This window comes from Protopterus annectens, chromosome 11.part0, assembly GCF_019279795.1.
Source record: "Protopterus annectens isolate FY-2018-M chromosome 11.part0, PAN1.0, whole genome shotgun sequence".
NCBI classification, from domain to species: Eukaryota; Metazoa; Chordata; order Ceratodontiformes; family Protopteridae; genus Protopterus; species Protopterus annectens.
In genome coordinates this window covers 1,380,523,553-1,380,541,187 of record NC_056745.1, presented here as the reverse complement: position 1 = coordinate 1,380,541,187, position 17,635 = coordinate 1,380,523,553, and the positions used below count along the sequence as shown (strand labels likewise).

General features: G+C 37.9%; 1 protein-coding gene across 1 annotated transcript in view; it reads left to right on the top strand.

The window, feature by feature from the left end:
• LOC122815077 (carboxypeptidase A2-like) overlaps positions 1 to 17,635 on the top strand; it is a 98,722-nt gene that overhangs the window by 51,882 nt on the left and 29,205 nt on the right. Inside the window, 4 exon segments of the mRNA XM_044087321.1 lie at positions 2,203 to 2,313; positions 10,789 to 10,879; positions 17,103 to 17,138; positions 17,141 to 17,301. Coding sequence (XP_043943256.1) covers positions 2,203 to 2,313; positions 10,789 to 10,879; positions 17,103 to 17,138; positions 17,141 to 17,301 — 399 coding nt within the window.

The window sequence follows — 17,635 nt, the reverse complement described above, 5'->3', positions numbered from 1 at the left end:
TGCTGGCTCACTAGCCCCTTGTACACACCTCTCAGTGATGGTAGCAGGTGTATCATTAGAGCTGGATGCTTTTTCCTCCTTGATGGAATTCACCAGATGTCCAGCAGATATTTCCTCCACTTTCGGTGGATGGGAGGTATGCTCTGTAATTTCAGAGTTTCACTTCTTCTGCTCTTATGGCATGGCCTCTATAACATGAGGTATGTTTGCCACATAAGCCTAGTAAGAACAGCCATTGCACTGCTATTCCCCATGGTAATGAAAATCTTCAATAATTAGCCTAGGCTTATCTGTCTGGAAGAGTGTTATGCCACAAATAGCACTAGTATTACCCAGTTGTACATTGTGGAGCATTTTGACATCTTTGTTGTACAGAAGCCTTAGTGAGCCATTTCTAAATGTGTCCTCTTCTTTGAGGCAGGTGGCTATACACTCACACTGAATTTGAGTGTTTGAAGGGTATATGGGTGGTAATGGTAACAGCCTGCCCTTCTGTGAGTACATGTCTGGGATATTTAACTCAGCAGACTACTATGTCACTGGGTAGGGCCTCACTGAATCATAGTGGTAGCCATAAGGGAGTTCAGTACTATGCAATGAGACTGCAGCTCTCAAAATGTAATTAAATATCTCTAGCATATAATACAGACAAGTTATTCCATGCAAAGACACATTAAACTCCAAACCCATTTGAGAATTTATATGACTTTTAAATACAACAGAACAAAGTGTACTGTTTAAAAATCATAGCATTGAAATTATTAACACAAAAACAGCAGGTGTTTGCAGGCTAACTTCAGTGACTGTTTAAAAAGCATGGTAATCTTGCAATACCTTGTATTAAGATGTTATTAAGGCAGAGCAGTCTTGAGTACCACAAATTCAGGTATTATTAAGTAACAAGTTATTCCAGTATAGTACATATTCAAAGCATGGATTTACATTGGAGTAACTTACTTTAGCATAGAAACTATGCTTAAAACTGTGCCACCCTATATGAAAGAAGCTGCTCCCAGCTCCACGGTTGTATTGCACAATTTTTTGTTGCAGATCTTATTGGTATTGACCCATGTTTGATTTGCTGAGTTGGACGAGGTCTATAATCAAATAAGCCTTACAAAATCGGACACAAAAAACACTTTATTATACACAGTGACTGCATGAAAGTCAGAAACTGGATGGAAACACAATGCTTCTATTATCTGATATTCTATCATCAATCAGTAGTGGATACAAACTTTAATGGAATCATCTTTTTTCTCCTAATCATTTGAGAACTGCTAAGAAATATCTTTACCTGTATATTAAAGTAACTGAGACCTGTGCAACCAATGTTTGAGTAGAGGCTTTGGTACCTGATGGAGCTGGCATAGACAGCGCTCACTACAACAATCCCTCAGAGGAGTGGCAACAATGGATAGGATGGCTCAGGGGCAACTATTTGATTACCAAGCTGCAGATGCAGTAGCTCTCATAGAGAGTACACAAGGGCCATGCACTCACACAGGGAAGTAACAGTGGCTCATGTGGTGACAAAGGTAATTCTTCCCAGACCCAGGGAGGAGTCAGGACCACACCAAATATGCCATCTTTTCTGGGATGCCAGAGAGGTCACATACCACTGCTGAAAATGCATATATGATGTCTCCTCCCCTGGATAGCTCTCACTGTCTCTGAAAAATACCCAGAATGGGGAAACAAATTGGTCTGTGTGATCGGGGGCAGTCGTGATCATTGGCAGGTACAGTGGGAAAAAAACATATAAAGAAAAAAAATGACATCCTTTGCCTGTTCCCCAGTTTTGTCCAACACTAAGTTAAAAGATATAATGAAGCCAAGCAGCAGGTAACTCTAAAATCTAAATAATTATTTCCTGTCGCATTAAAAGTAGCTTTGCATTTGTAACCACATTTAGGTGCAGCTGTGTAACCCACACTCACTCTTTGTGTACACCATTCATACACAGCTGTCTTTAATATAATTTTATGCAGATGACTTGGTAAGATCTACACAACTTATATTATGTAAAACAAAACTGTTTTATATTTTTTCTGAAGGTATACACTTGAGAAATAATGTGGATTATTTTACAACTGCCAGCATATTAGTTGACAAATTTTCCAGCATCCAAAAAAAATTATAGTGTCTGCTACGTGTACTGCACAGAAACTCATCCCCATTTAATCTGTTTTGTGTAATTAGATTGCAGCTAAATATGGAAAGGACGCGACTGTCACATCTATTCTGAACGACCTGGATATTATTTTGCTGCCTGTGACCAACCCAGATGGATATGCATATTCCCACGCTTCGGTAAGTATTATAGCAACAGTTTATAAAAAAAAAATCACCTGAGATAAACACATTCATCTTGACTGGACTGGAAGTTGTAGACTTAAATAACTGCACACCAATGCAATACAACTGCATTTTTTATTTTAAAATTTAGGACTAGTACAAGAAAGAGCAGATTACTTGGCTTGCCTTGCTGCTCTTACAGTAGATCCACACAATCGTATTTGAATTGTATCTTCTATTTTCTTACGTATGATTTATCCATATCCTTAATGAATTCATTTTTGAATGCTTCCATTGGCTTGGGATCCACCATCCCTCTGTGGATGCTATTTTATCTATCAAGCAGCTCATTAAAGGGCAGGTAGGCTATACAATATGTGGGGAATTACAAACACACACAAATGCAGGGAAGCCCTCTACTTAGGCCCTATTAAAATTATAGAAGTGAAAGGAGAATATTAGCTTTCATGTGGGGCTTGAACCCAAGACCTCTAGTGTACTGTGCTGGTGTCACTGCTGCTGAGCCAACAAGAGCCTCTTGACAGCTAGGTGATGAGCTTTCCCTTAAGACCCTTATCCTTCCATCACAGGAACAGGAATACGAATATTTTATGGCTTTGGTATGTTAAGCGTACTGTTAAAACATGGCTCATAATGTTAAGATAGCATACAAGACTTCAAAAGCCAAGTTTTCCTTTCTCCAGTGCCTCCGTTTTAGATTAGTAACTAGTATGTAATTTTTTTCAAAGAATGCAAGCCTGCAGCTAATCATTAAATTAAAATAAAAGAAAAATAACTTGATGTAAAGAAGGAAAACTTTCAATGTTAACTTTGGAGCTGGAACTTGAAAACCAAGGACAAAGGAGAAGAGAACAGAAGTAAGGGTAATTGAAGACCATCAAAACTTAGCACATATTAGCAATAAGATTGAAGGGGGCAAGGGTAAAAACCAGTAGCAACAATGTGTCAACCACATATATAGCTAGGGCAAATGTAGCCCAGGACAAATCTCCAGCTGGTACTTCACCTAGGGCAAATGCAGCCCAGGACAATTCTCCAGCTGGTGCTTCACCTAGGGCAAATGTAGCCCAGGACAATTCTCCAGCTGGTGCTTCACCTAGGGCAAATGTAGCCCAGGACAATTCTCCAGCTGGTGCTTCACCTAGGGCAAATGTAGCCCAGGACAATTCTCCAGCTGGTGCTTCAACTAGGGCAAATGTAGCCCAGGACAATTCTCCAGCTGGTGCTTCACCTAGGGCAAATGTAGCCCATTACAATTCTGCAGCTGGTGCTTCACCTAGGGCAAATGTAGCCCAGGACAATTCTCCAGCTGGTGCTTCACCTCAACCAGAATTGAGGAAAAAACATCTTCCAGAGCTGTGATCAAAAATACTAATAAATAATAATAATGGTTTTACTGCCTGTAACACTTCTGAGAAACTGAGCTAAGACCTATACTGGCTGTTTGCAACAGTTTGTAACACAGACACAGCAAACAACTAATTTAGCAGCTGCTTAAGTGACTACTACATTACACTTGTGCCCAGTTGTCCAGTGAATGCTGTGGCTACCACAGTATAGTTGTGCCCCGCTGCCCAATGAATGCGGTGACTACCACACTACACTTGTGCCCAGCTACCCAATGAATGCGGTGACTACCACACTACACTTGTGCCCAGCTGCCCATTGAATGCAGTGACTATAACACTACACTTGTGCCCAGCTGCCCAGTGAATGCAGTGACTACTACACTACACTTGTGCCCAGCTACCCAGTGAATGCGGAGACTACCACACTACACTTGTGCCCAGCTGCCCAATGAATGCTATCAAAACACTGATGTGCAGGGACTGATTGACACCTGTTCAATAGTGCCAGTTGTGCCCCTAATAGCTTGCACCCGTGGCAGCTGCCCCAGTCACCCCAAACTAGTTATGGCTTTGATGCCAACCACTTAGTGTTGAATGAGGGAAAGGTGAACAGATAAGAAAATGGCAACATTTTGGCTTAGGAAAATCAAAGTTGTTATACTGGGAGACTTTAAATTTCACAGAAGTAAAGTAGTGTACCCTTGTATCTGAATAAGGAAAAGAAAATGAAATAGTGACTATACTTAACAAGGATAAATGTAACTGGACTTAGAAGTAAAAACAGTCCCTAGACAATAGTGACCATGTAATAAATACACTGGTTCAGCATGGGAAAGATGAACACCAGCAAATAAATAAAACTGTGGGACTATAGAAAGGTAAGACTATATTCAGTTATTGGAACTTTAAGAGACCAAAATAGAAAAATAGAAACACATATGGTGTACAAATAGCCTGTGCATAAACCTTAAATAGAAATAAATTATATCTGTGGAAAAAGGGCTAAAAAAAAACACAAAAGAAGTTGAAGACGGGTCATTGAGGTGAGTGAAGGTAGGAAGGCAAGGCTCCCAATCAGAAGTGTAAAAATATTGTGAAGGCAGACATTTTGAAAATAAACTACAATTAAAAAAACAATAACATGCAAAGTTCAAAACTTGTTGCTTTTATATATTTATACCTGTTAAACTATTTTGTAGGGAGAATTCACCAAGCTGCATCTGTGATCTCTGACATAGCCCCCTACACACCTGTTAACTGTTAATTAAATATACTAATGCTGAGATCACTATACTTTGGAGTATAGGAGTTCTCTGCGATCAAAGACAAAACCACTGGCTCAATGGAATCTACACTATTTCTTTTTTTCATTCAACATATCATATAAATCAAGCTTTTGTACTCAAGTGCTTTCTCAAGTGTTATAAAAAACATCTCAGAATCTAATAATTTTTTGGAAACTAAATTCAAATAAAATTTTTGACATTTATTATGATGAATTTTTTAATAAAAATATGTATATATATATATATATATATATATATATATATATATATATATATAGATCCCCTATGGAAGATTGACAGCTGACAACACTGACACCCACATCACTGACACGAAAACACTGACACACGAGACACTGAAAACAGCGCTACTGTGCTTCGCCCCACACACCCCCCGTAACTTAAATATACCAACTCCGAGATCGCACTACAGTGCTGTAATGGAAATCTTTCCATTCCGCACTATGGAGACTTACCGTTTCCCCATTGTCGGGGTTTCATGTGTCGGTGTTTTCGTGTCGGCGATGTGGATGTCGGTGTTGTCAGCTGTCGATCTTTTGTAGGGGACCCATATATATATATATATATATATATATATATATATATATATATATATATATACACACACACACACACACACACATATATATATATATATATATATATATACAATATTATGAATTTTAGGATATGTTTTTAAATACATTTTACGTGTCAACTTTAAATAGTTATTCGATGTTAGATGATAGATGACTATGAATGTATTTTTGTTTTTATAACTATTGAGAAAGCATGTTGGTGCGAAATCTTGTGTGTGCTGAATAATAAAGAAGAAATACTATGGCTTCCTTTGAACCAGTGATCTTGTCTTTAAATGTGTTTCTTTCACCTGGGTCAGGTTTTGCCCATTTGAATATCTATTTCTTTTATATGGAGAACTCTGAGATACCATAATTTCAGACTTAGTATGTTTACCTTATTTGCCCTTGTAATTACACTATTGTAAGAATCACAGTAATACATTTTGGAATTTCAAAAGGTGTTCAAAAGACATGCATTGCAAACAAACTATTTCCTTCTGTCTTTTTAAAAAAAGAAGGAAGGAAGAGTGACAGCTTGGGAGAGTGAAGGGAGAAAAAAGGAAGGCCATCTGACAGATGGTCTTATGCCAGGGAAAGTTGTAGAAAGGAACTTCAAGGAGTTAATAGAGGAAGGGCACAAGGATCATGACACCATGCCCACAGGATCCTGAAGAACTTGTAACATGAATGTACAGACCATCTTGAGAACTTTTTAGTGAATCACTTGGCACTAACAAGGATCTGGAGGAGTGGCGAGAGGTTGTGAAGATACCACTGCAGAAGGGGGAAGTCAGAGGTGACCTGGGTAACTGCAGACTTGCATGTCTGAAGTGAGCAGTAGGGAAAGTTATGGAGAAGATACTTGGGGAAAGACTACTCCATTTGCTGGAGAACAAGAACCTGCAGAATAGTTATAAATGTGGACTTGTGGAGAATCGGTCATATCTGTCAAACCTGATTCCATTCTGACTGTGCTAGACTCTAACATGACAAAAGAAACCTGGACTTGCATGCTTTGATATCAGTAAAGCCTCTGATATGGTCCTTCAGGGGAGACTGCTAGGCAAACTGAAGGGATATAGTAGAAGGGTGGTTAGGTTGGAAGAAACCAATGCACTACTTAGGGGACCCTCTCAAAGGAGGCAAAGCAATTCATGGCGTTTCACAGGGATTATTTCTGGGATCAGTGCTCTTTAGCATCTTTGTATTATAAATCATATATCATGAGCAGCATTGAGAAAATAATTAATTTGAAAAAATAAATGACTGCAAGGCAATCATGATGAGCATTGAGAAAATAATTAATTTGAAAAAAGAAATGACTGCAAGGCAATCATGATGAGCATTGAGAAAATAATTAATTTGAAAAAATAAATGACTGCAAGGCAATCATGATGAGCACTGAGAAAATAATTAATTTGAAAAAGTAAATGACTGAAAGGCAGAAGGACAGTGGAGGACAGGCCTTCAAAGGGCCTGAGGAAATGGTGGAGTGAGGAGAGATGTGGCATCTAAGATTTAATGCAAGCAACTTTAAAATATGTCATCTGTGCTCTAAATAGTCTCAAACTGGAATGCAAATTGGGAGGTATGCCCCAAACAGCCTGGATCAGGAAAAATATTTTGGTGTGTCAGTAATAGCAGACATGGACCATTAGATGCAAGATGATACAGCTGTAGCCAAGAACAGATCAGACATTGTGCTGTAACTTCAGGAGGAAAGACTCCAGGAATGGAGAGGATAATGCTAACTCCGTAGAGATCTCTTGTTGGCCCCTAGCTGGAACGGTCTTTAGTTCTAATGTCCATACAGAGATAAGGATATCAAACTAGGTGAAAAGGTTCAAAGAAAGGATAGCAGAGCAAAAAGAGAATAGAAGGCACATGTTATGATGGAAGGTTAGAGAAACTAATCTATTTTCACTTGAGGACAGACAAGAAACGTTAGACATGATATGGGTGTAATGGGGATAAAGGCTACAATGAGAAAAACGGGAGACATGATATGGGTGTAAAAAAGGAGAGATGTGTTTGTACAGAACTCAAAATGGACAGTGTGAGAGCATACATCTTAACAGGAAAACAGAGGAGAATAAATGTGTTCAAGATTAAAACAGGAGAATAAATGTCTTGTAGATTAAGGGTATGAATTTCGTCTAGAAATTGGAACTTTTTTTGTGGAAAGAACAGTGTATAACTAAGAGAGTAGTATAAAGTAAAAGCACAGGTCTTCAAAAAGCCTTGCTATGGGTGGTGGGCTCAGAGAAAGTTATTTAGGGGCAAATGAAACATACTAGCTACATAAAAGGGCAGACTGGATTGACAATTTATATTTTATCTGCTATAACCACTAAGTAATGCAAAATAATATAAGTGGAAAAAAAACTGGACTACTGCTGTAACACCTTAAAGCTGAACAAGCAAATAATTCAAGATTTTATCTTGTAATGAGTTCAGCAAGTAAGTGATTTCAAAAGATCTTTTGCAAACTATCTCCACAGACACTTGCTGTAGAGTATAGTTCACATGGTAAAGTGTTGCACCCAACTGCATTAAACCCTGAAACAAATTGTCAGTAAGTCAGTTGTACAGTCAGTGTTAATAGATGGACGAATGATGGACTGTCACTCCGTTTACTTTTGCTGCTAGCTTTGACCGCTATACATGAAAGATTAATTTTTATTTGGTGTTCTACCTTGCTTCAAATTAGGCTGCATATGGATGCAAAATTTAAAATAACATGTGCGATTTTGCTGTTTTAAATATTTTGCATAGCTAGTAGTTGGAGAGCATAGTAAAGATACCCTCAGATAGTACCGAAACCACACAAGCCCATAGTCTGTATTCAGGAGCAAATATAGTACATTCAGGATGCTCTTTTATATAGCTTCAAAGCCATATGTGTTTGCCATTCTGGGTTGGGGGATGTGGGAGGTGGTATTAGAAAAGACAGCCTAGCCTGAAAAAGGATGCTTGTCAGAAGTTGAATGGCCTTTATGTATAATAAAAATAAAAATATGCTTACAACAATTTTAAATTGCAGTACTACTGAAGGAGAAGAAGCTGAAACTGATAGGCAATAAGCAGGTCAAATAGAGTGGGTTAGAGTGACACTGTATTTTCAGTGACAATAGAGGTCTAGTTGTAATAGATGCCTGAATAAACTTTCTTCTGACCTCCAAATACTTCCAGGCATTGACTGTGTCTAAACAGAACCCAAGAAATATATAGTAAATATATGACATGTCTTATTATTTTAGAACAACATTTGTGGTATTGGAACACAGTGCTGCCTTTCCCAAATATTCAAATTCAGATTCTAGCTAATACACAAATATATTCACAGAAGGTTACAAGCTGCATTTGGATACTACAACTGAAAAGAATTCAATTTCAAAAAGGAGGATATCCAGTTTGTATTCATTTTGTAACTTATTGCTTGCAAAATACAAGATGAAGAAGACGTGTTGCATTTGTACCTTTGAAAGTGGACAAATATGGGCAAGCAAAATAATCACGTCTGTTTCTTAATAACTTCAGCAAATAATTATTGGCTAGGGTTAAAACAGCCCTTTAGTGCAGCTACACAAGAATTTAGTTATACATGTATGAACCTCTGGTGTGTTATAAAATGCCCCCCCCCCCCCCCACACACACACACACACACACACTGGTGTTAAAACCTGCAACAATGTTGCATTTGATCGATGTCATAAAGTTAGTCAATGAAAGAATGCCATTTCTGTTTCCTTGGACCAGATGTTGCTCACTGTACATGAACGTTACTTCTTAATTTATTGTTCCCACTTGCTTTAGAATAGACTTGCTAGGGATTCAAAACCTGAAGAAAGTTATTTTTTTTTTAGTTATGATGAATTTGGTAAAAGCATTCTATTGCTGGCATTGATAGCAAGTGTGATTAAGACACGCTCAAACTGTGTGTGAATCTGATCTTGAATGCAGTCCTGATATATACTCATTTGCATTCAAGGGCAGCTGTAGTGAATTCAGTGGGCTCCTACATCAGCCCAGCATGCATGGCAGATAAGGAGGTTCTTCCTGTTAGTAAAAAAAAAAAAAAACGGGAGCAAAATGTGAAAAATTAACCAATAAACTCAAAAACACACTAATCATGAGCAGGACCACTCAAAGATCTCATATTCTGACATATTTTATATGTTCAGAATACAATACTTTGCAGCAGCTTGGTTTATGAAATGCTTATCTAGTATTATTTTTATCAATCATTATTTAAATTATCATTTTGTTTAGTTAGCTGCTTTACTTTGTTACTTGTTTATTAAAAAGATGAAAAAATGCCTGTTATATAAACTATTGACTGCTTTGTCAGCTGTTGGATCTCCTTTTTTGTTAAAAGGTGCCAGAAAATAACAAGTGAGGGTCAAGTGACTCTTGATATTACTTCACTCGAGCAGTGAGTGGAAATGTGAGGTAGTTAACAAATAAAGCTGAAGTTAAGAATGTCGGCCAACAATTTGCAACATTAAATGACTTCATTTTTAATAATGGAAGCAGTGGAGAATCAATTTTACATAAAAAAAAACAAGGACAATTCCACAAAACAAGTACTCTGAGTAAAGGTTAACTGTAATGGTTATCTATAAACCATAATTACAAAGCATATTGAGAAATGAATGTAGATTCTATAGCATTTGCATATTTTAATAAACATTGTGAAGTCAGCCTTCACCCTATATTTATAATACCAAAAGATAGCAGAGAATGAAGGTTATCCAGCTGTAAGATTCCAAAAACTCAGATGTGCACATATTGTATGTATTATGAATTCCCTAAGACAAAAGAAAACATTCATAGGATCATGAACAGCTGATTTTATGAAATTAAAAACCTATTTTGGCAAGTGTTACAAGAAGGGGGTAGCTAAAAGGAGATGACGGAGTGTGCCATACATAATGCTCTTTATATTTCTACTACATCAACATCAGAGACTTTTTTCATACCATTCAGAAGACGGACATAATTAATGTAGATCTCTCACACCATTTACTAGTCCTGAGGAACAAGAACTCCTCTATTCTGGGACACTGAGGAGGTTTCTGTAGAGGTTTCTTTCAGAAATGCTAGGATTTAGAAGCCTGAAACTTGCACTTCCTTTGTCAGCATTGTGTAAGGAGTATCATTAACTCACAAGATGCTACCTTTTCTGCTTGTACCACTGTGCCTTCCTTTACTATGTAATGTAAGGAACTGACATTATATCATTTTTAATCTCAGGACCGTATGTGGCGCAAAACCCGCTCTAAGAATTCTGGTAGCTCCTGCATTGGGGTAGATCCAAACCGCAATTGGGATGCTGGATTTTCTGGTAAGCAATATTTAACACTTTCGTTTTTTTTTTTCAGTTTTAATGTTTATTGCATACATGTATGATCACAGGTAGTTGCTAAGGATTCAGTCCTGCAGACCATTGAGAAGTCTAGCCCAAATTCCCAGTTTCCTCAAAACATTGTGTGGTTAAGTGACTTGCTCAAGCTTCCACAGTAAGCATATGAAGGCTGTGGGAATCAAACCCTCAGGAAATAACTTGTTAACAGCTCATAGCCTCAATTCTCTGCACTAACTGCTAGATAAGGGGATATTTCAAAGGGAATACCTTTGTTTAGTAACTGTATCTGTATGTCACTACTCTGATGTAAGGGATCAAATCTGAAAAAAAGAAACTGCTGTTACTGGTGTTCTTGTCTAAGAATACACCTTTTAATCACACAGTTATGAAAGGTATATTTTTGTAGCTATATAAAAAGGTGGAATCTTTATAAAATGTAATGAGCAAATTAAATAAAAATAAATGGACATTGAGGTAACAATATTTGCAGTATAATGTTCAGGAGGAGGAATTAGGTTTAAGTTAAGGCAGGAATTGAGTCATTTATGTAATGTTGATATAAATAGTTGTTAAAAAGAAAACATATATAATGCATAAAAATAATGAAAATCTTTATATTGTTTCTTTTCTGTTAATGTATACACACTTGTGTCATTGTTATATACGTGAAAATTTAGTAGAGGTGTTTTTTTAATAAAAGAAAATTAGACAAGGCTATTAGGAATGATTTACCTTTGATAGATTATATCACCACAGCTTATGCTTCACTGATTTTCTTAAGTTGAGAAATGTAACTTGGAACTGAAGTAAAAAGAGACAACATTTTTCCCCAGAAAGCATTAAACTCACTATGCCTGTATCCCGTTACTTTTTTAAATACCAACTCCATATGGAAAGTGAAAAAAATCCAGCACACTATCAACTTACACAATTAAAGTGCCCATAGTGTTAACAAACTACAGTTGAAGAAACCTAATAAAAAGCTGCTCACTAACTGTACATACTGAAGTATATAAAAACAGGCATCACAGGAGAAATACGTTTGCAAATGATGGCTCTACTGGTGTGCAAGAAATGTGTTAACTAAATAAATGGAAAGCACACAACCATACGAGTGCAAAAGTAAGGAAACAAAAAACTGAGATGGGGAATGGAGACTGGTATTTGGCAGTACCAGAAACGTGAGATAGAAGGTAGCTGAAGACAAAACAATTATAACAGAGTATGTTGCTGATGCATTTGGGATCAGAAAACAGTTACTTACTTATCTAGACATTGGTAACATGACTGCATCACCTGGAGCCGTATTTTACACAGTAGAATGGCTAGCCCTGTCACAGAACACCGTCTGTGATCCGTGTTCTCCTATCATGAGGATACTGGGCACCACAGTAGATGCCCAAAGTGGTTGGTTTATATAATTCTTCCTCCTATAGGATACTGTGAACAGTCTGTGCTACTGCCTACTGTTTCATTCCTTTGGTGAGTTTGAGATGGAAACACTCAACGTGTTTTTTCAGAGGTGGGAGAACATGCAAAGTCCAAACAGGCACTGGCTGGAGGTCAGGACTGAATCTTTCACCTGTTTCATAGGAGGCAAAGACCTTAACCATTATGCCAGCTGGTCTGTACATTTTTATCTGGAGACAGAATCCGCCAAGTTATGAACACACTCAAGTCACTACACCACCGGTATCAGTATGATTCTATCATAGTTTATGTGGGCATTAATGACATGAGATATACTTCCCTGGTCTATATGAAGACAGACATTGTTGGTTTCTCTGAATATGTATTTTAGGCAGGCATCTGCTTTGCATGAAGTAGCATTCTACCTGAGGATGATGCCACAGAATGAACAAAAGATGATTGACTTCAATAATTGTTTTAGTTTCTGGTGTTTTTCCAGGGGGGTTCATATTTGTCACCATGGGAGGATATGGTTAACAAACCACATTGCTTTGCAAAGGATGTTCTGCACCTGTCTCCTCTAGGCTTCTGAATATTAGCTAAATTTTATCCACCCCTTAAAGCCTTTTTTAAGCAATGCCAAATTGACAAACCTACCAATATGGCAAATACATGTAAAAAAAATAAAGGTGTTACTGCTCAATGCTAGGAGCCTAAACAAGAAGCTCCACGCCCCATAAGCTCTCCTCACTCTGGAGAATATAAACATCTGTACTGTTAAATCTACAGAAAGTACTTTGGCACTGCAAGGTTTCAGTGCCTTCCACACATTTAGACTATCAGCTGCACAGAGAGGGACAAAAGTTGGGGGAACCTCAATCTATATTAGCAACAAGCTGTTGGTTAAACGGGGTGATGCCCTGGAATTTAGCTACATGCAAATCACCATAGACAAAGTCCCATGCCATACCCTAGCAAGCTATGGGTCACCCTCTATGTCCCTGTAATCCCATAGCTCATACCTAGACCCACTGGAGACACTCACCATTAAACCAAATGCCCTATTCATGGGAGACTTTAACTACCCATCCATAGACTGGGAAGCATGCACAATGATTCCTGGACTATGCTAACACAAATACCCTCAACCAGATAATGCACACACCCACCAGAGGTTCAAACACACTGAACCTGGTGCTCACCAATATTGGTGACTGCTGCACTCCATCCCCAGTGTCATGTTCTCACTGGTTAGGTCGGACCACAAAGCAGTCTTCTTTGAAATAAAAATCAACTCAGTAACCCCAGCAAACCTTTTAACAATTAGGAACTATTCCAAAACAAACTGCATCCTATTAAGTGATAGTTTGTCAAAATTCAGTACCTCTCCCAACCCCAAGTTCACAGCAACCTATGCAGAATTGTTCACAGACACCCTCTGCAGCCTTGTAGAGGGGCTGCTGTACCTACTAGAAATAAGCTGAAATCAAACTATAAAAACAAACCACACTGGCAGAATCCTAACTTTAATAGGGTATATAACAAAAGGAAAAAAGTCGTGGCTAAAATCAGGAAGTGCAACTCTCATAATGATAGACAACCTCTAATTAAAATAAACAGGAAAGTCAGAGGACGAATTAAGTCCAACAAGGCAAATTATGAGGTCAAGACAGTATCACAGGTTAAGACAACCACAAAACCTCCTACAGTTATGTCTGAAACCTCAAAGGCAGCACACAGCATTGTGCTGAACTTGTGGTCAATAATAATGCCTTCACTGAGCAGAGCAACATATTGAATTTGCTGGCTGACAAAGTCAGCTCAGACTTAGTCTGACTAGTGTAATATGCAAAGCCATGGAACAAATTATCATGGAAATGATCACTATAGACATGGACATCCTTCAGACACTGGACACAGCCCAGTTTGGCTTTGTCAGGGGAAGGTCATGCCTACTAAACCTGGTGGACTTCTTTGAGAAGGCCACAAAGGCAATGGATAAGGGGAAAATTGCGCATATTGCCTACCTGGACCTGGCTAAGGCACTCAGTTCAATACCCCACTTGGGTATAGTTGACAAATTCAACGAACTGGGCATAAACCCCTACATAACTTGTTGGATTGCCAGCTGACTCACAAACATGACTCAGGAAGTCAAGATCAGTGATACCAATCACCAGTGGGGTACCTCTGGACTCCTTGCTGGGACTGTTCTTATTTGGCATCTACTTCTCTGAGTTAAAGGCTAATACCAAGGATGATTGGCTGACCAAGTTCTCAGATGACTGCAAACTGAGCAATATCATAGATTTCATCTCATGGCACAAATATCTTACAAGTGCGTGCAACACAGATAAATGATTGGTGCCAAAGTCATGGAATTAAACTCCGTGCCAAGAAATGCATTATAGTGTCTTTTGGGAAAACTGCAACCCAGGCTAATTATTCCATTGGTAAGGCATCCTTAAGAGTTGACCCAGTAGTCAGGGACCTAGGAACATATGTAGACAGTAATCAGGCCTTTGACCAACATGTGCGCCCTTTGGCATGTAAATATATATGCACAGTTTGAATGCCGTGAAGGTTCCTGGCATAAAAGGTATCCTCATATCCAGCTTTGATGGACTTCTTGCACATCCGCAAAAAGGAACAGCATCAGAACCACTAGGTTCAAGGATTTAAATTTTGCTTGTGACATAAATAATACATTTGGTGAGACAGATGTATGTCTCAAAGGGTCTATATTCCGCCGTCAAATGGGCTAGCCATCGAATGGCTGAACAGTGAACAATAAATAGTGGAAGCTCAGTCACCAATCTTTCATTACATTGACAAGGTAAGTAACTAGTTGCCTAATACCACTGCCTGGGATTATAAGGAGGCAGAGGGGCTGACTAAGTAATGTAGGTTTTGAATGGGTGGAAAGTAGAAAATAATAAAAGAGGCAGCCTGCTGAGAGATAGAAAATGAGTTAAAGAAGGGGCAGGCAAAAAGAAAGAGAAAGCCAGTCTGGCTTGGAAGGGAGGTGAGGGAAGTTCTAAAGATTGAGAGCATATGCACTGCAACAGTAAATCATAAGAAAATGTGATATAAGGACAAGAGAAACTATCACTGGGAAGGCCATATGGAGGCTAGAAGTGAGACAGGAAAGTGCAATAAAAAGGTGAAAGGAGGCATGAAGAGAAGGGTGTTAGCTAGAGTTATGATAGGAAAGAAGTCCTTTTCAGGTACAAAGAGTAAAGAAAGAATGTGGGGGGGGGGCTGACGAAGCAGCTTTGGAAGGGCAAAAGCCTAAACAGGCAAGAGGAACATGTAATAATTCTAAATGGATATTTGACATCAGTGTCAGCTTCTACTTCTCTGTCTCTAGTTTAGCTTCTTTTCATTTTTCTTATTATTTCCCTTACTCTTTATGTTGCTTTTACTCTTTTTTCTTCTGCCTTCCATATGTACTCCACTTATTACCGCTAATAAAAACCTATTTCTTACTCTCCCCTCCCTTCCTCTCCTCCTCCTTCTTTTTAATTTTTCCCTTTCCATTGTTTATTTGACACCTTTATTGAATTAAAACTTAAGACATGGGTAAACATACATTCATAAAAAAGAAAGCAAACTATGTTAACATTACAAACATTATATATTACATATATTATTTTATACAATTATCATCAATCCAACATTACTTAAATTGCTTGGCTCCTGCCATACCTTAAACCTCACTACTCCTCTAAAACATTATTCTGCATGTATCGTTCCCACAATTTCCATGTTTCTATGTAATTTGTTCTTAATGCTTTCCTAAAGATCCCACCTCCAGTTCTTTTATCTCTCTTACAATATTCACTACTTTAAATACAGTTATATTAGACTTTGATTTCCATTTTCTAGTAATTGCTTTTTGGTGGCAAACAGAATTAAACTTAACAAGGCCTAACTATGTCTAGACAGTTCAGATCCTGTATCCCAGCTAAAAAAAAATAATAATTTCCTTAGTTACACCCATTTACTCACCCTATATTTCTGACAGTACTCTGTAGTGAATTTTAAAGTCTACCAACTCATTACCCTCTTACAACAAATATTCCCAGTTGCCTCTTTCTTCCCCATCACACCTTCAACATTTGCCATCTACCTGAGGTAAAATTTCTTGGACTCTGTTTGGGGTATAAAAATACCTATGCAAATACTTCCAAGCAAAAGTCCTAAACCTTCATATGTCCTCCCATTTTTTTCCGTTTGAATTGTTTATCCGATCTCTCTTCCCAATCTTTTTTAACCTCCTCTGGTTGATTCCTATAGTTATTGTGCAATATTTTATACAGCCTACGAATGAATTATTCCCTTTTTTAACAGCAGGTTATGCACTAGATTCAACTAAAAACTCTACCAGTGCATGTCTTTCATTTAGGATCTCCCTGCCCTTTTTTTCTGTACTCTGATACCAGTCCCTGAAAGGAAAGGCAGTCTCTAGCCTACAGTCTAAACGTCTTCTTGGCCTCTTCCCATTCTATTTCCTTCCGCTCTATTAATGAAATAAAACACTAAAGAGTAAAATAAGTTTCTCATACTTAACTGGATGTGAAGAGGAATATGTTAGGAATGAAGCCACTGATATCAATATCTTAAGAGATGATCTTCTACCTTGCAGTGCTAATCCTTTGTTCAGAATAAAGTATTAATTATTAAAATAACTTTATCTGTAAAATTGTGAATCTAACTTAGAGGAAATTATAGCTAAAGGATACAGTCATGAAAACTGTATACTAAGTTTCACATTAATCACCCATAACAGGTCCTGGATCCAGTTCTTCTCCATGTTCAGAATCATACGTGGGCCCTATCCTCACTCTGAGATTGAAGTGAAGACTGTAGCTAATTTTCTTGCAGCTCATGGCAAAATCAAAGCTTTCATCAGCATTCATAGCTACTCCCAGCTGCTCATGATTCCCTATGGATATAAATGCACAGTGACAGCCCACCATAATGAGCTGGTAAGTTTTGTCTCCATTTATTCTTTAAGGTACTACAGGCAAGTAATTTTAGGCAGGAAATCTCTTCATGGTCATGCATCAGCAAGCAGGAATACAGCTAATGCAAGGATAGTATAAATCTACACATAAATATCTTATTTTCTGTTTGTGTTAGATCCATATGTTATTGTCCAAGAGTATGCCTCAGTAGTATGATAACAGAACTGTTCTGATGTGTATGCCACAATAAAATCATCAACGGTCAGATATTTATGTATACAGAATGGCTGTAAATGAAACATTATGAAACATCTACCAGTAGAAGGACTACAGAGGTATATAAAAATCATACCTA